This window comes from Salmo salar, chromosome 22 (assembly GCF_965601325.2).
Source record: "Salmo salar chromosome 22, fSalSal1, whole genome shotgun sequence".
In the NCBI taxonomy this organism is placed as follows: Eukaryota; Metazoa; Chordata; class Actinopteri; order Salmoniformes; family Salmonidae; genus Salmo; species Salmo salar.
Genome location: NC_138312.1, coordinates 15,170,919 through 15,194,747, shown reverse-complemented (window position 1 = coordinate 15,194,747; position 23,829 = coordinate 15,170,919). Strand labels below are relative to the sequence as shown.

Sequence of the window (23,829 nt, the reverse complement as noted above, 5' to 3'; positions counted from 1 at the left end):
GGGACGTGAGCGGTCCACTGCGTTGTGAAATCTCAACCAAAAACAATATATATATATATATAACCAAAAAAAGTGTTAAACAAATGAAAATATATTTGAGATTTTAGATACTCCATCTCAATTAGGTTGAGGTCAGGTGATTGTGGAGGGCAGGTCATCTCAAGCAGCACTCCATCACTCTCCTTCTTGGTCAAATAGTTCTTACACAACCTGGAAGTATGTCCTGTTAAAAAACGAATTATAATTCCACTAAGCGCAAACCAGATGGGATGGCGTATCGCTGCAGAATGCCGTGGTAGTCATGCTGGTTAAATGTGCCTTGAATTCCATCACACCTCCTCCATGCTTCACGGTGGGAACCACACATGTGGAGATCATCCGTTCACCTACTTTGTGTCTCACAAAGACCAAAGGACAGATTTCCACCGGTCTAATGTCCATTGCTCATTTTCTTGGCCCAAGCAAGTCCCTTCTTATTGCGGTCCTTTAGTAGTGGGTTCTTTGCAGCAATTCGACCATGAAGGCCTGATTCACGCGGTCTCCTCTGTTACATGTTGATGTTGAGATGTGTCTGTCACTTGACCTCTGTGAAGCATTTATTTGGGCTGCAATTTCTGAGGCTGGTAACTCTAATGAACTTATCCTCTGCAGCAGAGGTAACTCTGGGTCTTCCTTTCCTGTGGCGGTACTCAACATAGCACATGATGGTTTTTGCAACTGCACTTGAAGAAAGTTTCAAAGTTCTTGAAATGTTCCGCATTGACTGACCTTCATGTCTTAAAGTAATGATGGACTGTTGTTTCTCTTTGCTTATTTGATCTGTTCTTGCCATAATATGGACTTGGTCTTTTACCAAATAGGGCTATCTTCTGTATGAAACCCCTACCTTGTCACAACACAACTGATTGGCTCAAACGCATTAAGAAAGAAAGAATTTCCATAAATTAGCTTTTAACAAGGCACACCTGTTAATTGAAATGCATTCCAGGTGACTACCTAATGAACCTAGTTGAGAGAATGCCAAGAGTGTGTAAAGCTGTCATCAAGGCTAAGGGTGGCTACTTTGAAGTGTCTCAAATACAAAATATATTTTGATTTGTTTAACACTTTTTTGGTTACTACATGATTCCATTTGAGTTATTTAATAGTTTTGATGTCTTCACTATTATGCTACAATGTAGAAAATAGTAAAATAAAGAAAAACCCTGGAATGAGTAGGTGTGTCCAAACTTTTGACTGGTACTGTATATACAGTGCCTTCGGAAAGTATTCAGACCCCTTGACTTTTTCCACTTTTTGTTACTTTACGGCCGTATTCTAAAATGGACTAAATAAAATATAAAAGTCATTGAAACTCTTTTTTCAACCACTCCACAATTTTCTTGTTAACAAACTATAGTTTTGACAAGTCGGTTAGGACATCTACTTTGTGCATAACACAAGTAATTTTTCCAACAATTGTTTACAGACAGATTATTTCACTTAAAATTCACAGAATCACAATTCCACTGGGTCAGAAGTTTACATACACTAAGTTGACTGTGCCTTTAAACAGTTTGGAAAATTCCTGAAAATTATGTAATGGCTTTAGAAGCTTCTGATAGGCTAATTGACATAATTTGTGTAAATTGGAGGTGTGGATGTATTTCAAGGCCTACCTTCAAACTCAGTGGCTCTTTGCTTGACATCATTGGTCAATCAAAAGAAATCAGCCAAGACCTCAGAAAAAAATTGTAGACCTCCATAAGTCTGGTTCATCCTTGGGAGCAATTTCCAAACGCCTGAAGATACCACATTCATCTGTACAAACAATAGTACCCAAGTATAAACACCATAGGATCACGCAGCCGTCATACCGCTCAGGAAGGAGACGTGTTCTGTCTCCTAGAGATGAACGTACTTTGGTGCGAAAAGTGCAAATCAATCCCAGAACAACAGCAAAGGACCTTGTGAAGATGCTGGAGGAAACAGGTACAAAGTATCTAAATCCACAGTAAAACGAGTCATATATCAACATAACCTGAAAGGAAGAAGCCACTGCTCCAAAACCGCCATAAAAAAGCCAGACCACGGTTTGCAACTGCACATGGGGACAAAGATCGTACTTTTTGGAGAAATGTCCTCTGGTCTGATGAAACAAAAATAGAACTGTTTGGCCATAATGACCATCATTATGTTTGGAGGAAAAAGGGGGATGCTTGCAAGCCAAAGAACACCATTCCAAACGTGACGCACGGGGATGGCAGCATCATGCTGTGGGGGTTCTTTGCTGCAGAAGGGACTGGTGCGCTTCACAAAATAGATGGCGTCATGAGGAAGGAAAATGATGTGGATATATTGAAGCAACATCTCAAGACATTAGTCAGGAAGTTAAAGCTTGGTCGCAAATGGGTCTTCCAAATGGAGAATGACCCCAAGCATACTTCCAAAGTTGTGGCAAAATAGCTTAAGGACAACAAAGTCAAGGTATTGGAGTGGCCATCACAAAGCCCTGACCTCAATCCTATAGAAAATTAGTGGGCAGAACTGAAAAAGCGTGTGGGAGCAAGGAGGCCTACAAATCTGACTTAGTTACACCTGCTCTGTCAGGAGGAATGGGCCAAAGTTCACCCAACTTATTGTGGGAAGCTTGTGGAAGGCTACCCGAAACGTTTGACCCAAGTTAAACAATTTAAAGGCAATGCTACCAAATACTAGTTGAGTGTATGTAAACTTCTGACCCACTGGGAATGTGATGAAAGAAATAAAAGCTGAAATAAATCATTCTCTCTACTATTATTCTGACATTTCACATTCTTAAAATAAAGTGGTGTTCCTAACTGACCTAAAACAGGGAATTTCTACTAGGATTAAATGTCAGGAATTGTGAAAAACTGAGTTTAAATGTATTTGGCGAAGGTGTATGTAAACTTCCGACTTCAACTGTGTGTAAATGTGACATTTCAGTGTTTTATCTTAAAGCAAAAAATGTAAGAAAATCTGTGTTTGCTTTGCCATTATGGGGTATTGTGTGTAGATTGATCAGGGGGAAAAAAATATTTTATACATTTTAGAATATGTGGAAAGCAGGCAAAATGTGGAAAGCAGGCATTGTAAGTTGCATGGACTCACTCTGTGTGCAATAATGGTGTTTAACATGATTTTTGAATTTTTGAACTATTTGTATTAGTATTATTTTTATTGGACTATCAAAACATCCGGGCTGAAGCTAATGATGCAACTGTGTGTGACATTATTCTCACATTGAGGCTTGGGATCCCTCAGTAAACACTCAGTCACAGGGGGATTTAGCCTGAGGCAGAGCTTAAGGCTGTTTACCACCCCCAAATGTGTATACGTACAGCACAAGGCAAGGCTCACAGGGATTTCCATCATGACTATTCATCTCCAGCTAAATATACACTACATTGCCAAAAGTTTGTGGACACCCCTTCAAATTATTGGATTCAGATATTTCAGCCACAACTGTTGCTGATGGGTGTATGAAATCGAGCACACAGCCATGCAATTTCAGTAGACACACTTTGGCAGTAGAATGGCCTATACTGAAGAGCTGAATGACTTTCAACGTGATACAGTCATAGGATGCCACCTTTCCAACAAGTCAGTTAATCAAATTTCTCTCCTGTTAGAGCTGCACGGTCAACTGTAAGTTCTGTTATTGTGAAGTGGAAACGTCTAGGAGCAGCAACTGCCCAGCCACACAAACTCACAGAACGGGACCACCGAGTGCTGATGCTCGTAGCGCGTAAAATCATCTGTCCTCAGTTACAACACTCACTACCGAGTTCCAAACTGCCTCTAGAAGCAACGTCAGCACAAAAACTGTTCGTTGGGAGCTTCATGAAACACAGTGGGTTTTGCGGATTCCAGGAGAACGCTACCTGCCCCAATGCATAGTGCCAACTGTAAAGTTTGGTGGAGGAGGAATAATAGACTGGGGCTGTTTTTAATGGTTCAGACTAGGCCCCTTAGTTCCAGTGAACGGAAATCCTAACGCTACAGCATACAATGACATTATAGGCGATTCTGTGCTTCCAATTTTGTGGCAACAGTTTTGGGGAGGGCCGTTTCCTGTTTCACCTGTTTGTAGCATTAAGATTTCCCTTCACTGGAACTAAGGGGCCTAGCCCGAACCATGAAAAACAACCCCAGACCCTTGTTCCTCCTCCACCAAATGAGCTGTTCGACGAGCAGGTGTACTTCTCACTACTTTCCTTTCTGACCAATGTTTACTTTTTGATAAGTTAGATGTTAGATGTACAGCACAGTGGCAGCACACCTGAGATGCTTCAATTTGACCCAAAGTTAGTCTTTCTTTTCCTTTGATTTCTCAAATGTGTATGCTCTGTTTTCTTGCTCTGCACAAACATGTCGTTTTTGTTTGTTTTGTCTTGCACACTATCAAAGATTTGTCGGGCCACAATCCAGCAGGGAGTATTACATAATGCCTATTATTTTTCAGACATGGAAAACTTCAAGACCCACAGAAGAAGCTCGGTGTCAGTTCGCGAGGGACAGGGGGTGGTTCTGCTGTGTGGTCCCCCGTCTCACTCTGGAGGTAAGAAACCAACCACTGACTCTTTATAGTGATAACTGAGCCATACTTTGTCACCTGCTTGTCAGGCTATAACACGTCTCTCTCTCTCCTGAACACATTGAAACTTTTCTAACAGCTTAAGATATGTCCGAGGCTGAGGCCTCAGAAACGGAGAGTGGAGTTTCCAGACAGACATCTCCTCTCTGCTGCTCTCGGCTCCTGGAGCTGCTTATCTTCCTCTTGCTCATGTTCCTAAGACCGTCAGCAAGTGTTAGCTTGCCAAACTGCCCTCGGGAGACAAAGGTGTTTGTGTGCCACTAGCCTATAGCTCACCAACACCCTCTTTACCAGCATCTGTGGGGAGCCAAGGCCAAGTGATCTCCAACAGATCGTTCCCGGTATCAAATAGATTGCGCAAACATTATCATCCTCTGCTAACCATGGGGTGTTAAGCCATTCTCCTCTGTAGAGAGTTTAGCTTCCTCTCCCTACCAGCCTTGGAGTCCTACCTCTCTTTCATAGGAGGGACTCTGTGTTGAGATGAATTTATATAACCACCTGTCAGGCCTCCTCGCGCTTTCTGTACCTTCCATCGTCTTCTGTAGCTCAGTTGGTAGAGTAAGGCCCTTGCAAACGTCTGGATAGTGAGTTTGATTCCTGGGAACATCCCTACATAAAATGTATGCATGCATGACTGTAAGTCACTTTGGATTAAAGCGACTGCTAAATGGCATATAATATATTATTTTCCCATATCAGTTTGATTACTTTTATTCATTAAAAGTACAGCATGTGTTTTAACATCTTATTAATTGTGTTGACAGTGTTGCTCAATTAAAGCTAGAATCTGCAGTTGAAACAATAATAAAGCCCAACCCCGCCTCAGTTTTAGTAAAAAGTTGAAGGATGGACATGGGGAAATGTAATCACTTTCAAAATCCTAGACTGAGCTGATGCAAGGACTGGCCATTCATTATATCAAAATAGTTTTAACCATGTTTTTTTGGCTATACAGTGTTTGTTTACATTTACGTTGTTTCCAAACATTGGAGTAAAACAAGCTTATACAATATTTTGGGTTCTGATGGGTTATGACATTTAAACTAAGCTCACGAGGCATTTGTAAGTTATATTCCTCAAGAATCAATGGGTATGTCATTCATTTATATCATTCATTCATAAGTCCAAAAATGGATTTTGCAACTGCAGATTCTAGCTTTAAAAGTGCTTCATATCCACGGAATGTTCAAATTACTATGGGTTGGTCTTAGTTTCTTTCTCACAAAGAACTGTTAACCCATCAGAACTGAGAACTATCATTTTCACTTCTGCTGAATATCCTTACATGATGAAATAGAATCATTAATTACTTTTCAAAAGCTAGTTGAATTTCTGCATATTCTCCATTGTGAAACATACTTGCTTATATTGTATTTTCTATTTTAGCTCACACTTCTGTTCATAAATTCTTAACAAGTTAAAAGACCAAAAGGAATTGCTTTAGTTATCACCACTTCTTAGAAACTGAAAATATCTCAGAAGTGAAGAGGATACGTTTGTATTCCCTATACTTGAAAAGGGTGTCTGGCGTCTGCATGTTCCTTATTCAGAAGATCTCTGCATGAGAGATGAATGGTGAAGGCTGAACTTTATACACAGTTTCAACCCACAGTAATATGCTGTGGCTGATGAAGAATGAACATTGTATTGCTATTGAATATTATTATTTTATATATATATATATATATATATATATATATATATATATATATATATATATATATATATATATATATATATATACATACACACTACCGGTCAAAAGCTTTAGAACACCTACTCATTCAAGGGTTTTTCTTTATTCTTACTATTTTCTACATTGTAGAATAATAGTGAACACATCAAAACTGTGAAATAACAGATCTCTGCACTCGATATGTCCGATTTTAAAATAGCTTTTTGGTGAAAGCACATTTTGCAATATTCTAAGTACATAGCCCAGCCATCACGGGCTAGCTATTTAGACACCCAGCAAGTTTAGCCTTCACCAAAATCAGATTTACTATAACAAAAATGTTATTACCTTTGCTGTTCTTCATCAGAATGCACTCCCAGGACTTCTACTTCAATAACAAATGTTGGTTTGGTCCCAAATAATCCATCGTTATATCCAAACAGCGGCGTTTTGTTCGTGCGTTCTAGACACTATCCGAAATGGTAAATCAGGGTTACGAGCATGGCGCATTTCGTGGCAAAAAAATTCTAAATATTCCATTACCGTACTTCGAAGCATGTCAACCGCTGTTTAAAATCAATTTTTATGCAATTTATCTCGTAAAAAAGCGATAATATTCCGACCGGGAATCTGCGTTTCGGTAAACAGAGGAAAAAAAAGAAAGACGGGGGCGACCAGTGCACGCGCCTAAGCCCACTGTCCCCTGATCGGCCACTTGACAAAGGCGATAATGTGTTTCAGCCTGGGGCTGGAATGACGACATTCAGCTTTTTCCCGGGCTCTGAGAGCCTATGGTAGCCGTGGGAAGTGTCACGTTACCGCAGAGATCCTTTGTTTTGGAAAGAGATGTCAAAGAAAGCCAATAAATGGTCAGACAGGCCACTTCCTGTAAAGGAATCTCTCAGGTTTTTGCCTGCCATATGAGTTCTGTTATACTCACAGACACCATTCAAACAGTTTTAGAAACTTTAGGGTGTTTTCTATCCATATCTAATAAGTATATGCATATTCTAGTTACTGGGTAGGAGTAGTAACCAGATTAAATCGGGTACGTTTTTTATCCGGCGGTGTAAATACTGCCCCCTAGCCCTAAGAGGATATGGTATCCAAAATCATATAGTAACCAAAAAATGTATTTTATATTTGAAATTCTTCAAATATCCACCCTTTGCCTTGATGACAGCTCTGCACACTTTTGGCATTCTCTCAACCAGCTTAACCTGGACTGCTTTTACAGCAGTCTTGAAGGAGTTCTCACATATGCTGAGCACTTGTTGGCTGCTTTTCCTTCACTCTGTGGTCCGACTCATCCCAAGCCATCTCAATTTGGTTGAGGTCTGGGGATTGTGGAGGCAAGGTCATCATATGCAGCAATCCATCACTCAATCCATCCTTCTTGGTGAAATAGCCCTTGCACCACATGGAGGTGTGTTGGGTCATTGTCCTGTTGAAAAACAAATGATAGTCCCACTATGCCCAAACCAGATGGGATGGCATATCGCTGCAGAATGTTGTGGTAGCCATGCTGGGTAAGTGTGCCTTGAATTCTATATAAATCAAATACAGTGTCACCAGCAATACGCCCCCACAACATAACACCTCCTCCTCCATGCTTTATGGTGGGAAATACACATGCGGAGATCATCCGTTCACCCACACAACGTGGTTGGAACCAAACATCTCACATTTTTCAAACCAAAAAGGACAAATTTTGACCGGTCTAATGTCCGTTGCTCGTGTTTCTTGGCCCGAAGCAAGTCTCTTCTTCTTATTGGTGTCCTTTAGTAGTGGTTTCTTTGCAGCAATTCGACCATGAAGGCACAGTCTCCTCTGAACAGTTGATGTTGAGATGTGTCTGTTACTTGAACTCTGTGAAGCATTTATTTGGGCTGCAATTTCTGAGACTGGTAACTCTAATGAACTTATCCTCTGCAGCAGAAGTAACTCTGGGTCTTCCTTTCCTGTGACGGTCCTCATGAGAGCCAGTTTCATCATAGCGCTTGATGGTTTTTGCAACTGCACTTGAAGAAACTTTCAAAGTTCTTGACATTTTCCGCATTGACTGACCTTCATGTCTTAAAGTAATGATGGACTGTCATTTCTCTTTGCTTATTTGATCTGTTCTTGCCATATTATGGACTTGGTCTTTTACCAAATAGGGCTATCTTCTGTATACCCCCCTACCCCCTATAACTGATTGACTCAAACGCATTAAGAAATAAAGAAATTCCACAAATTCACTTTTAACAAGGTACACCTGTTAATTGACTACCTCATGAAGCTGGTTGAGAGAATACCAAGAGTGTGCAAAGCTGTCATCAAGGCAGAGAGTGGCTACAGTGAAGAATCTCAATTCTAAAATATACTGCTCAAAAAAATAAAGGGAACACTTAAACAACACATCCTAGATCTGAATGAAAGAAATAATCTTATTAAATACTTGTTTCTTTACATAGTTGAATGTGCTGACAACAAAATCACACCAAAATAATCAATGGAAATCCAATTTATCAACCCATGGAGGTCTGGATTTGGAGTCACACTCAAAATTAAAGTGGAAAACCACACTACAGGCTGATCCAACTTTGATGTAATGTCCTTAAAACAAGTCAAAATGAGGCTCAGTAGTGTGTGTGGCCTCCACGTGCCTGTATGACCTCCCTACAACGCCTGGGCATGCTCCTGATGAGGTGGCGGATGGTCTCCTGAGGGATCGCCTCCCAGACCTGGACTAAAGCATCCGCCAACTCCTGGACAGTCTGTGGTGCAACGTGGCGTTGGTGGATGGAGCGAGACATGATGTCCCAGATGTGCTCAATTGGATTCAGGTCTGGGGAACGGGCGGGCCAGTCCATAGCATCAATGCCTTCCTCTTGCAGGAACTGCTGACACACTCCAGCCACATGAGGTCTAGCATTGTCTTGCATTAGGAGGAACCCAGGGCCAACCGCACCAGCATATGGTCTCACAAGGGGTCTGAGGATCTCATCTCGGTACCTAATGGCAGTCAGGCTACCTCTGGCGAGCACATGGAGGGCTGTGCGGCCACCCAAAGAAATGCCACCCCACACCATGACTGACCCACTGCCAAACCGGTCATGCTGGAGGATGTTGCAGGCAGCAGAACGTTCTCCACGGCGTCTCCAGACTCTGTCACGTCTGTCACGTGCTCTGTGTGAACCTGCTTTCATCTGTGAAGAGCACAGGGCGCCAGTGGTGAATTTGCCAATCTTGGTGTTCTCTGGCAAATGCCAAACGTCCTGCACGGTGTTGGGCTGTAAGCACAACCCCCACCTGTGGACGTCGGGCCCTCATACCATCCTCATGGAGTCTGTTTCTGACCGTTTGAGCAGACACATGCACATTTGTGGCCTGCTGTAGGTCATTTTGCAGGGCTCTGGCAGTGCTTCTCCTGCTCCTCCTTGCACAAAGGCGGAGGTAGCGGTCCTGCTGCTGGGTTGTTGCCCTCCTACGGCCTCCTCCACGTCTCCTGATGTACTGGCCTGTCTCCTGGTAGCGCCTCCATGCTCTGGACACTACGCTGACAGACACAGCAAACCTTCTTGCCACAGCTCGCATTGATGTGCCATCCTGGATGAGCTGCACTACCTGAGCCACTTGTGTGGGTTGTAGACTCCGTCTCATGCTACCACTACAGTGAAAGCACCGCCAGCATTCAAAAGTGACCAAAACATCAGCCAGGAAGCATAGGAACTGAGAAGTGGTCTATGGTCTCCACCTGCAGAACCACTCCTTTATTGGGGGTGTCTTGCTAATTGCCTATAATTTCCACCTGTTGTCTATTCCATTTGCACAACAGCATGTGAAATGTATTGTCAATCAGTGTTGCTTCCTAAGGGGACAGTTTGATTTCACAGAAGTGTGATTGACTTGGAGTTACATTGTGTTGTTTAAGTGTTCCCTTAATTTTTTTGAGCAGTGTATATTTTGATTTGTTTAACACTTTTTTGGTTACTACATGATTCCATAAGTGTTATTTTATAGTTTTGATGTCTTCACTATTATTCTACAATGTAGAAAATAGTCAAAATAAAGAAAAACCCTTGATTGAGAAAGAGTGTCCAAACTTTTGACTAACATTGTATATATATTGCATGAGGACATTTTGTACACGTTCAATATCTCTGAAATATCTGAACTGAATGTGCAGCCGAGATGGCAAAGCTTGAGTACCAAATGTTTTCTTGTTATTTGTGTATTTGAATATTTCTGAGAGAGAAACTGGTAGAAATCTAAACAATTCCGTTTCAGCCAGGAAAAATGTTTTTCACTTCTGAGTTATGTCACTTTAGCATACGGGCGGCAGCTTTGTGTGAGGAAGAGCTTATCGCCTATAGTAAACAGTTTCCTCAAAGTCTCTAAGTCTCCTTGTCCTACAGCTCTTATAGCTTCAGTAGGATGCTGTTATAGCAATGAGTTACGGTAACACATTCGAATGACGGTGCTTTTTCTCATGCTATGATTCTACGCATTAACTGCTACTTTAGGCACACATCTGGAAAAATAGGGTATCCACGTATTTCTAATCATATTTGTGCTGTCATTTAGGCTGTCACCTCTTTTGCCTGTTGGCACATTCTGTCTTGTTTTGGCAGATGGATCAGATGTGATAGCTCCCATCTCTTTCAGGAGTGATTAAATGCAACACCTGCTTTGCCTCGCTCACTCAAACCTCTCTCACAGATGTCATAAATTCACCTACTACCCCTGCAGGGTAGTACAGTAAGTGGAGGGATCGGTGATAAACAAGGGCTGTAGCAATTTGTAGTTTGTAGCCTATTGGGATTGTTCCTAACAAAAGCTTGGCAGGCTCCATGGCCAATTACAATTTCAGATGTGCATCTTTCATATTCTGGTGCCAGAGCCTAAGCTAAAACAAAGGTGCAGAAAACTGCCTGGAAAAAGTTAGTATTCAACCCTTTCCACTTAACTTCATCATCGTCCTCCATCTAGAAATAAAGGCATTGTGTCCCGCTCTTCCTCCCCCTGGCGCTCGAGGGCGCCAGGATCCCCAGCATTACGCAGTCAAGCCACCATCAGTACCTGCCTTCCCCCCGTCACGCGCATAAGCGATCATTGGACTCACGTGGACTCAATTACTTGTCATTACCTTCCCTATATCTGTCTGTTCCCAAGCTCTGTTTCCTGCTTCGGGATTAATTGTCTCATGTCCGTGCTACCTTTGTTCCGACGCTGTTCCTGTCTTGTTTCCTTGTCTGTTTCCGAATAAATGTCTGACTCCCCGTACCTGCTTCTCCTGTCCGGATGTCGGCCCTTACACATTGTTAATAGTATCCTGATCTACCCACATATTTTCATTGTTGATCATTTCATATCTGATGTATTTAGCGGAGGGCCGGTCGCTGGCTCGAAGACCCTGTTTGGGGATGACATCTCCACTTTAGTTTGTATTTTAATAAACCCATTACTTCTTGTGTACGAAAGGAGAGAACATTTCAAACACATCAGACATGTTAATACATATAACAGAGGCCACCTCGAGACTGCTGTTTCTCCTCGAGTTACATGTCTTCTTAGTAATGAGAAGTGGCTTGACATCATTTTAATTCTCACAATGTTGTTTCAGAAATAATGAAGAAAGGAGATATTTCTTCTCAAAGACCAAGGTTAATTTGAAATATTTTCCCATAGAATGTTACTGTACTTCCTGTTGGAGGAATTCTATTGATGGAATGTTTCTTCATAGAAAGTATGTTTCCATTTCTTGTTCCTACATGGTTTTCCACAGAGGTCCTTGAAGATCAGTCGAAATTCATTTCAAAGTTAGAGTCTGATAAGTCAAATGCTAAGAACAAAACAAAATAGTATACCTCAGAGTGTATACCCCTGTACTGGCGCAGTCGGTTATTGTGAGTATCTACAAGGAGTCCTTCCCACTCAGCTGATGCGTTGTGTTTGAACAGAAGGAATACTTTGTACTTCAAAGTTGCATTATGTTGCTGTCTTTCTAGTGTAATAATAATAGGAGATGCACCAATGGTCCTTACAGTATATTTAACAGCTGACTACATGAATTTACATCAGACTGAGTGTAGTAGCTCAGGAATAAACAAAATGGAGATCGTGGAAGGCCTCCATAGTATACAGTCAGGTCCAAACTTATTGGCACCCTTAATAAAGATAAGCCAAAAATATTGTAGCAAATAAATATTACAAATACTGAGCTATATTCTATGCCAAAAATGTTTTTTAATGATATTCTTTCTATCGCCGCAAATGTGCATGGCCAAAGAGCTCTATTTTTGTGTCATCCAACAAATGTAAGAACGAAAGAAAGTAATCTCATACCTACTGTAAAATATGGTGGTGGATCTTTGATGTTACTGGTCTATTTTGCTTCCACTGGTCCTGGGGCCCTTGTTAAGGTCAACGGCATCATGAACTTTACCCAGTACCAGGACGTTTGCCTCTGCCAAGAGGCTGAAACTTGGCCGCAAGTGGCTCTTCCAGAAAGACAATAACCCCAAGCACACATCAAATTCAGCAAAGAAATTGTTAATTGAACCCAAAATCTACATTTTAGTTTCCGGACATGAACCCCATTGAAAACCTGTGTTTTTAATTGAAAGGAGCAGTCCATAAGCACAGATGATGGAGATCAAGGACCTGTAAGGATTCTGCATGGAGGAATGATCTAAGATCCCTCCCAATGGGTTCTCCAACTCATAAAACATTTTAGAAAACGGCTCAGTGCCATTGTCCTCACAAGATGAGGTATTGAAAGGTATTGAAAAACAAGATTACTTGTTAAATAAAATCTCTTTCGCTGAGCAATTGAATTAGTATAAAATAATATAATTTTCCCATTCATTTGAAGCATGCAAAAGAGTTCAGTATTTGTATTTTTTTATTTTATAGTCTTTTTTGCTCATCTTTGTCAGGGTGCCAATAATTCTGGACCTGACTGCATACAGTATGTACCCAAGCCATGAGTGCATACTGTAGTGACGCCTCACAGGTGTGATGTGATGGGTTGGGGAAGCATTTACATCGTAAGTCACTCGTTTGACACGATGAGGGGTGTCTCTCTTAGCATGTCTTCAAGATGGTGACAGCCTATGACAAGCGATGCTGACAACAATCTGCCATATTGCCACACTATGTCTCATGAAGCCAGTAGCTCAATCAAATCCTGCATGTGGGTGGTGCGTATTCATATTCATTACCCTATGTCGGTGGGCAAGGCCATGGGTTCCAGCCTTGAGTACCAGTGTATCCCCAGGGCTCCACTGGGCCTCTGCCTGAGTGGCTGTCAGGGGGCCCACAATGTATAACAGACAGCTGTCTACAAGCTCCCTGTGCAGCAGAGTGCATGCATCGTGAGCTCAAATATGCAGATTGAGCTGTATGATCTACTGGCAAGGGAGCGTGTGTGTGTGTGTGTGTGTGTGTGTGTGTTTGTGTGTGTGTGTGTGTGGTGTGTGTGTGTGTGTGTGTGTGTGTGTGTGTGTGTGTGTGCCTGTGTGTGTGCGACTGAGTTAGAGAGAGAGCGAGAGCAAGAGAAAGAAAGAGACAGAGAGAGATTTCCTTCTATTCTATTCTTTCCTAGCTAGGGACATAGGGGTGTGAGTTCACATTGCCTTACACCTGATGGGTTAGTGGCACATATCAGCAGAATGTTGACTAAAAGGCATTTACAGGTCATCTGTGACTCCGTATTTCAGAAGGGGTTTGCTGTCAGGGTTTATGTATAATCTGATTAGTGGATGACACATTTTATAATCTCCATAAATAAACTCCTGAGTTGATAACTCCGAAATACTGTATTGAGAGACATTTTTACACTCCGGCTACTGCCAGAGGAAGAATCCAATCCACACAGAATGTAATTTGCCGAACCCATTTGCAACAGCACGCATGGCACATCTTCCTACCGTATTAAAGACACACACACACACACGCAAGTGAGGTGCATGTGTTTCCTAAGGGGATATACTGTGATAGTGTTATTGACCCGTTTCCCATATTAGTATCAAGTACAAGGTAGAGGCTTTTATACAGACATATATACACTACTAGACATGTTAAAATAATTATACTCCATTACCGTACAGAGCCAGTGTTCACTCTCTTGGTAAAACAACTTTGCAGGTAACTGAGTAATATTCTTGGAAAATCATACTCAAACCCTGGGATTTATTTTAATGTAGTTATTAATCATATAGAGAGCTAACAATTAATGGAAATGAGGGATATAAAGTGTATTGAAAGCAGGTGCTTCCACACCGGTGTTGTTCCTGAGTTACTTAAGCAATTAACATCCCATCATGTTTAGGATCATGTATAAATATGCTGGGAAGGCCATTATTTTGACCATTATTTTGGCTACTATGGCTATGCCCCCATAGGATGACAATGCCCCCATCCACAGGACACATGTACCCATAGAATGATCAGTGTACATACAGTAGGCAACTGTAGGAACACAAACATACAATCTCGAGGGAAACTTGAATGACGTTTAAGCTTCTCAGAGTATGGAGTAAATAACATGAAATTGTTGTTGTTGACGTTATATTTGATGTGTGTGTGGTGTGAGGGGAGTGTAATTGCAGGTGCCTTTCCTGCTATGCCATCTAGTTGGCTGTGTGTAAGCACTTCGTTCCTTTCTGCTGGACACCAGCCACACGTCCTCTCCCCAGGCTCCCGTGCCCCAGTACATATACACAAATCCCTCAATGCCAGTGGGAATTTCATTCCTTGAGGAATACACTGCATGTCAGCTGCTCTGCAAGGAGAAAATAACAATCCTGGAAAACAACACTCTGTTGTTCTGTTCTGTGCTCAACAGCAAGCTTGGGTAGCAGCGCACCAGCTTGGACTTGGCATGGAATACAGTGTTGTTGCTAACCATTACGATGACAACACTCCAGCTTTCAGTGTTGCAAGGAATTAAAGCTGCAATATGTAACTTTTTGGGCGAGCTGACCAAATCAACATAGACATGCGAGTTATAGATCTGTCATTCCCATTAAAAGCAAGTTTAAGAAGCAGTATATCTGTTCTATGTGTGTAATTTCTATGCTTCCCATTCTTACGTTTTGCTTTTTGTTTTACTTTCGGTTTTGTACACCAGCTTCAAACAGCTGAAAATACAATATTTTTGCTTATGAAAAATATATTTCACATCGGTTTAGATGGTACAATGATTCTCTACACTATACTTGCTTGTTTTGTCACAAACTGAAATTAGGCAAAGTATTAGAATTTGAGCAATCAGGAAATGGCGGAGCGATTTCTGCAAAGTGCACCTTTAAACTCAATTGCATTGTGTTGTGTTCCTTCTCATATTCAGTGCTTTTGGCTTTTGTATGTTAAATTCCCAACATCTTTATTCAGAGGCATAGCAACATTGCCCAAGTGAAATTGCAGCTGCTCGTTTGCTTTTAATATTGCTTGCTGTAATGGTCACACTCTTTGATAATCTAAGAGATTGATGTAGAGTTGGCTGTCTGGCTGTGTGGTTATGGTACACTCCAATCAATAGATGGATGTGTCCTTTACTCTCAGGAAAGATTGCATTGATATACTGTCTTCTTTCTCAAATGTGCTCTGAACACAAATCCCTTTCATTTACAGTATATTGATTGACCTCAGGTGTATATGATAAAAGGATATGGTGCCGCCATTAAAATGTTTTGTTTTTTTTCTGTCGTGCCTTGACCTGCAGTAATACCGGTCTGTCATGGCATATAAACCATTGTCGAGGCACCATCTGAATTCAGGTTGACGTTTATTGTCATGAATCTTGCTCTGGAGGCCAACACACGTTATCACAGCTCATTGTGAAATAGACACCAATTACTTATTTGAAATTCATGACAGGCACACAAAATAGTGCAACGTTACACGATTTTCATCACAACGCATTTCGCGTGTCTTAACACAATCTTCTTCCCTCAATGCGTATTTGTGTACGTTACACAAATTCCAATTTGTTTGGGTTGCTAGACGTTCACGTTATATGCCCACCGATCCATCCATCCATCCATCCTCCCCAACCAACATCCCTCCTATCGTTTCTGCCTTAAGTAACCTACTGTCTTTATCTGTGATTGAAATCCACACTATACTGTTGGATTCGGGATAAACTCTGAACATTGCGATATTAAATAAATGATAGATCAGAAGCATAGAATATGAGGAGTGAAAGAGACTGGAGTTTATGTTGGAAGTTAATGCTTTTCTGTAGAAAGACAGATGGCTTTGAAATGTGTTTGGTGGACGGGAGGAGATCACAGGATTGCTATAGGGGAGCGGATGGACATATGTGGATTAGGCGGGGTTGAGGTCAGGAGGTCAGGGTTTATTACCCTATTACCCTCTTCCTGTGGAACCATAAGATGTAAGGATTGGAGAGAAGGAGGAGTGTCTAAAGTGGGGTATATTTACTTGTGATGGTGAGAATTTTTTTTTTTATCTGAATACAGCTGTGTCGACCCTTTGGGAAGAATTAAACTTGGTTAAGCTTCTCTAGTGTCCGTGAGTTATTTACTCTGAAAAATAAGAACCTAACAATACAAAATTGTGTACTGCACATGAAAATAGAAACTTTTTCGTGTGACTGTCTCGAATTTCCAATAAGCAATTTGTTTCTACTTCAAACTAATCTGTGATACTGGATTGTGGAGGCAGAACTGACTGCTAGATGGGCCAGCTGTGAAGTCAAAAATGGCTATATCATAAAAATGTATGAAAACAAACATTTGCTTTTTGGTCTTAGTTTATGGTTAGGGTTAGGCATTAGGGTTAGTTATGTGGTTAAGGTTAGGGTTAGGTTTGTATGACTTTGTGGCTGTGCCAGCAAGTGACCACTCTGCAGAGCTTCCTCCAGGGCAAGATTCCTGACAATAAATGCCGACTTGCCATCTGAATCAGTGTTCTCAAACAGGTTAAGTGAGGCACAATATTAATCATGTGTCCTGTAACTCAACGTCTTAAAGGGCTCTTCGCAATTCTTGTGCTGTTTATGTTATTGGAGTGCATTGCTTTCACTTATTGCTTTTCAGTGTGGCCCGTAAAGTGTTCCATTCAATTTTGTGGTGTACAGTAGCAACCTAGAAGTGGGTGAGGCAGGAACACATTGGACTCCTTATGTCTCCAATCTACCTATTGAACATTAATACCTGTCCTCTGATTTGGCCGGTTTATTTGCAGTTCAGTATTGGAAAAGCTTTGATTAATTGTAAGCTCTCTATGTGATTAATAACTTCATTAAAATGAATCACGGGGGTTTGTGTATGATTTTGTAAGAATATTAGTCAGATCTAAATCTGTCTCCGCTATGCTCCTTATCTACTGTTGCCACCATGTCTAGATCTACATGAACTTTGCTCGTACACTCAGGCCCGTCTAGTCCAGGACATGACGAGATGGGCAGCCAATGACCAGACTGATCTTATCGAAAATGAGCATGATTATTGCCTGTTTTGTGAAGTTATGGAATGACAATGATATTTTGACATAGGCTGTTCTTCTTTTCCGACGACCTATGTCCGCATGCAGAGCCTACCTGCTCCTCCTAGTCAGCAGAAGAAAGACAGGCAGGCAGGGAGATGGGGCTGGGTGCAGATCAGGGATGACGCAGACTGCCAGGCCAGATACAAACGCAGACAGAGCAAGGAGCTGCCTCCCCTCCGCTGATGCACTTCCTATTTTGACAGGCCAATGTTCTAGCATTGGGAACATGCTGGGAATGTGTGGTCATTATAACAGAATACACCCAGATTTGAAGTAGACACAGTCGTCTGCACATGCTATTATTAACATGGTCGAAATCGTCTTTTAATGATGAGGTAATAATACGCTCTGTTTTCTGAATGTGTTGCTAGCGTTTCCATAAATCTACAGTGGAGAGTCAAATATCTATCTTGGGCTCCTTATATTCACCTCGGATCAGAGAAGCTAGAGAGGCTAAAAGGCTGTCACTTACGCTCTCTCAAAGCACACTACATTAGTGTGCTGCCTGTGTGACTTAGCCTTGGTCTTTGTATTACTCAATTACTGTTTTTAGTCCTGGACCTAATGCGTCTGACCTCCATTTTATAATGGAGAGAGAACTTTTAGGGGCACTCCAGACTGAAATCACTTGTGCACATCCACTTAGAATAGGGTGGCTTTTATTGTGTATCCTCTGTTCTTTTTGCCCCAAGACCCCGGGATTTGAGAACATGGAGCATGTGCACTCTGTCAAGTCATGTAAAGGAACAGAATGTGGGGAGGAAGAGGATTCTCGGAGCCTGGAGCAAACTTTGGAGCACTGCACTTTGAAACACAATTGGAATGGCATTAATTTCAGGGGGGGGGGGGGTTTCACAGAGGCTGTGGGATGGAACTCTATGTTTTCAGCAGAGAGGAGAGGCTGTATTTTGGAGGAGGCCCTAGTTATATAAACAGTGTGCACTGATTGTACCAAATTTAGGGTGAAGCTGTTATTTTGTGTAATTTTATTTTGTTTGCAATTTTGCCTTATTTTGATGCTCACCAGACTATTGGACCTGCTAGGACCTCGTCTCAGTGAAACTAAAGTAATATTTCAGAGAAACTAAGAAATTAGATTTGTGACCCCTTTATGGGGTTTGTCCAAAAGCTCCACACATGTCACGGTACAATACTTCTTCCTTACGTCTAGGGACTATATTAAACTTCGAACACAACTATTAGATACCTTTTGTTTTAAGTTTGTTTACCGCCAGGATGCTGCTGCCTGTGTTTGTAGCACAGTAATAATACATGCATAGTGTTGTCAGAGTAAACGTTACATGTATATTAATAGCAGACAATCAGACATCTGTGTCATTATTAATATTCATTGAAAGCATGACACTGATAATGCATGATGAAGATACAAATACAACCCCCCCCCCCCCCCCCACTCAGAATCAACACGCCAATATTAACACTGATGCAACTCATAACTCAGAAGGATCTAACCAACTGATATGCCCTTATTATAAACCTTAACAACCCGCATTGTATTGATGGATGGGTTGTTTTGTCTGTTGATGCAGGCCTATGCTGCACATGTTGTTCACCCTTGTCATAATTATTCCCCATGTTCAGATGAATATTTCTTTTCTTTTTTTTTATAGCAAGCTGACTCTGCAGGGGGATCCCAGGGGGCTCTGCCACTGGGTTAAGTGTAGGAAGAACTGAGGCTAGGAGGCCTGCAGCGTGTAGGTATTAATCACGTTGGTTACTTTGAACAAAGCCAAGAGGCTGGTAGGGCTTTAATTGTTGGCTCAGAACACTGCCACTATTAGACACGTAAAGGAATGCTTGTGTAAGCATTTCCAATCATTTGTCATTAAAGTCTATTTATATTCTGTCATGCCCATTGAAGGGAATAATTACACTGTTGGACTAGTGCTTTGATGATAAATAAACAATATTATTTGTATTTCTGTCATGGGGATTTTTGTGTTTTGGGAAAAATGTAGAGATGCACAATTATGTCATAAAAGATTTCCCATGGTGATTGGATGTGCTATTTTGTTTGGTCAAATTTGCTTGGGCTAATGGATTGAGTCTATACATTGACTAACTCATTTGACCAAATATGTTATACAGTATGTAAGACAAACCCTTTAAATCTTACTTTCAGTCATACAGTAGGTTTTTTGTTCTCTGAGTGTGACAGAAATACAGTGTATGCTGAATCTGTAGTGGAAACCTAGGAGACAGTGGTGTCATCTTAAAATGATGGCAGATTTTCCTTTGGAGAATGTCTTAGTGTCTCCGTCTTCCTACATCATTTAAACATTTTCACAAATCATTTACGATATACTTGCCGGTTTCTTTGTTTTTGTGGATCTCCTTATTTCATGGTGACTTCTCCGTAGCGTTGTGCCACCCTAGCAATCTAGACACACAACCGCACTATATTTTGGCAGCATCTGACAATCCTCTTGGGGGACTCCTCAAAGTGGAAACTCCACTCTACTCAAATGTAGCATCTTTTAGCAACAGCATGGAGGAATTTGCCCACACTTTACAGATTGTCATATCTATCTAGCATTCATAATCTCATCACATGGCCAAAATCAGAAGAAATTGTTCATCATGAAAGGAATTTTCTACAATAATTGGAGTTTATTGTTAGTCTTTTTACTTTCTGTTGGTAAAAAACACCTTTGGCATCTGTGTTTTGTCATTTTGTTTGTTGAACGTAAACATAAGAAAGCAAACAGTCAGTTTGTGTGGGTGTGGTGGTTGTCACGTCAGTCTTATTCATATTAGTCAAACTTAATGGTGAAACCACCACGTCCGTTTCAGATAATACAACAACAAAGAAGTTACTGTAAACAACAAACACTGTTTGTTTTCCCTCGGACATCATTGCACATGCAATAGGAGAGCAAAATATGTGCTGCTATTCTTTTCACCACGTTGGGCGACGCTCCTCACCTCCACGTCGCCAACAGTCGGGATCTCAGCGTACTGTTCAGAGTTAGAATAGTAGAATACACAAGGTGCAATTTCGAAATCTGGTTGTGCATCATCAGTTTTTCTCTTGTTATGTTAGTCACTGACAATCACTGACAGTCACTCAATTACCGACCGGGCGCCAGCTGATTGATTTTGTTAGACAATCTCACTCAGATATCATATTAAAAACTGCAAACATTTCTCTCCACCGTATGGCAAAATGTGTAGAATTGTAGGAAATGAACTCTCTCTGCTAAAATGTTTTGCTCGCAAGGTTGGTTGTCGGTACGCAGACCCATGAGCCACTGCGACCCCCCATTTTGAGTTCAGTTTTGTGGCCCCCACCCCCATCAAAGTTGCCCATCCCTGGTTTATATTATGGCAGAATTCTTGATGCTTTAAGAAAGTAAATATTGATTTCAGCCCCCATCTGAATGTATTTTCTAAATGCTAAGTCTGATGTCTAAATACTAACTTTAATTTGAAGTCAAAAGCTGTCTGTTACATTATGCAAATGCATTATCCTCTACTTTACCTACAATAACCAATTACAGTTTTTGATAATATTTTTCAGGCATGTTTCCGAATCTTGTTTAACACTGAATTATCGTTACATTTTCTTGCTCTGACATTATTTACCCATACTGTAGTCACCATGTATCATATGAGTAGTAAACTTAAGTCACTGAGGAGCATAAATTGAAATAATTAGCTTTTTTATTTTACTGGACTGATGGTACCTGCATCTGATGATCATGGTGCTTTCAAGGCAACTGGGACCCCCCCCCCCCCCCCATTTTTGGGGGGGTCAAATCATGATGTCAGTGATCTTCAGGTTGGTTGGAAAGTCAGAGCTCTAGAAAGATGCCTGAGTTTTCGACTTGGAATTCCGTGTTGGATGACCGTTCAAAACGACTTTTCCCAGTCTGAGCTCCTTTTTTTTCTTTCTCAGTTGTCTTGAATGTACTGAAGTCGGAAATGTTCGAATTTCCTGTAGTTTTGAACACAGCGTTAGTCTCAGTGGAGGGAGGGAGAGAGCAGCAGAGGGTCCACCTCTCACAGTCCCTTGTCTCTTCTTCCTTTCCTCCAGTGAGACTGACCAGAGATGAGACACCGTCTTCCATCTGATGGCGAAACTGAGTCGCACCGCATCTGCCTTATGCACTAATTCATGTTGTTCCTATGACCAGAGAAAGTTTAATATTCCTCAATATTAAAATACTCCCAGTCTCTTCAGACAAATGAAATGGTTCGAAATGGGAGCACTTTGCTTACACGGTGGGTAGGGCTTCTGAATCGAGTGCACCTACCACTAACATCGCAACACGAATAAAAATCTAAAAGGAGCGCAGGCCTTTATCGTTGGCTTTTCTACAGAAATGTTGGACCAACGTTAGACCACTTGTCTATACACTCAGGACTCTGCCAAAACACACTTTTGAAGAGGCTGATTGGCCTGTTCTGATTCATGCTGTAGCCTATACCTGCTCCTAACTGTGAGTGAGCTGCATCATGGATCAAATCCTGTTTTGATAAATGACCAGGCAGTTAGAAAGGGTAAGGGAGGTATCCTCCAAGACTGTTTTGTTTAATTACCAGCCAGCTAAAAAGTGAATGGGTTTGATTTGGCATAGCAGGGAAAAGGTACATGCGTGCCTGTCAATTAGAAGGCCTGGAAAACTCATGGATGAGAATGTCAGAACATTCAGAAAGAATCATTTCTTCAAAGGAGAACTCAGCTCAGTTCCTGCTGGGAACAGTGAGCTTGGATTGTGAGCAGTGAGCTTGGATTAACACAAAGTAGTGAGTATGGATTAGCACAAAGCAGTGAGCTTGGATTAACACAAAGCAGTGAGCTTGGATTAACACAAAGCAGTGAGTTTAGATTAACACAAAGCAGTGAGCTTGGATTAACACAAAGCATTACAAAATATACAGAACTAAGAATGTGGAGTATTTCAGTTGTCTCAGTCACGTACAAATAAAAAAAAATACGTTTTGTACTCCTCTGTGAATCCTTTTGGCCTGAGGATCCCAAGTCTCAGAGCACAGAAAGTAATTGACTGCAGACAAATAGCAAAATAAAATGTCTTTCTCAAAGGTCAGTCTTCACAACGTGTGTTTTGTTCTTTTTGAAAGAAGCATGCCACAAAGACGACTAGAGAGATTACCCACTTGACAGTTACCAGCCAACAGGACGCTCGTTATCCTGAGAATCATAGAAGATCTGAGATCCTGGCTTGCTCTGTGATCCTACAAATGTCCTGTATACTGTATGTTTGTACTGTTATTTTTACCATTGTGGTAATGAGTTATTTTAAAGCTTACTTAACGTAAAATGTACCTAGTATTTTTGGTCACGTTACTGTCCAACTGTGTGCTATAAAAACAAAACCCAACTAACTAGGCTGTCAGGTCAGTCATTCTTAATATATTTATTTACAAATTGCTTGTTAGAGTCTGTTTTTTTCTCTGTGAAATTAAACATTCTCAGCTAATCTTGAAGCCTTGTATTAACTACAAAGTGTCCTCAGATTTTTGTCAAAATGAAATGTTCGTTTACAGAAGAAACCTTGCCACACAAACAACATTCATTTTGAAGTGTGTCCAGATAATTACAGCACCTCGTAACTCCTCACACTTGGAACATCATTAATTTTCACCCTAGTGGGTAGCTCTCTGGTGATTGAACCACACCACCACCCACCTGCTACACCATCAAATCAACTCCAGTCTGACAAACCTGGACAAATCGGGTATTTTCTGTATTCTCACGTGATATTATTTTAATAAGAAGGAGAGTCAGCTTGACCCTCTAACCCCTGTGTAGATTTAGTTTTAATTTGATCTCACACGTTTTTTTTATTCCTTTCTCCACAGATCTGACGTTCTCCTGGATTTTTAATGAGTACCCCTCGTTTGTGAAGCAGGACACGCGTCGCTTTATCTCCCAGGAGACTGGGAATCTATACATCGCTAAAGTGGAGCCTTCTGATGTGGGCAACTACACCTGTGTGGTGACCAACACTGTCACCAAGACCAGGGTCCAAGGCCCGCCCACTCCTCTGGTGCTGCGCAGTGATGG

The 23,829-nt window shown here is 41.3% G+C and overlaps 1 protein-coding gene across 2 annotated transcripts in view; it reads left to right on the top strand.

Moving 5' to 3' along the window:
* The window catches only part of cntn4 (contactin 4), a 170,593-nt gene that overhangs the window by 62,475 nt on the left and 84,289 nt on the right, over nucleotides 1–23,829 (top strand). For both annotated transcript variants that reach the window (XM_014166358.3, XM_014166356.3), the window contains exons 5-6: nucleotides 4,466–4,561; nucleotides 23,625–23,828. In XM_014166358.3, coding sequence (XP_014021833.1) covers nucleotides 4,466–4,561; nucleotides 23,625–23,828 — 300 coding nt within the window. The remainder of the gene's footprint in view (nucleotides 1–4,465; nucleotides 4,562–23,624; nucleotide 23,829) is intronic.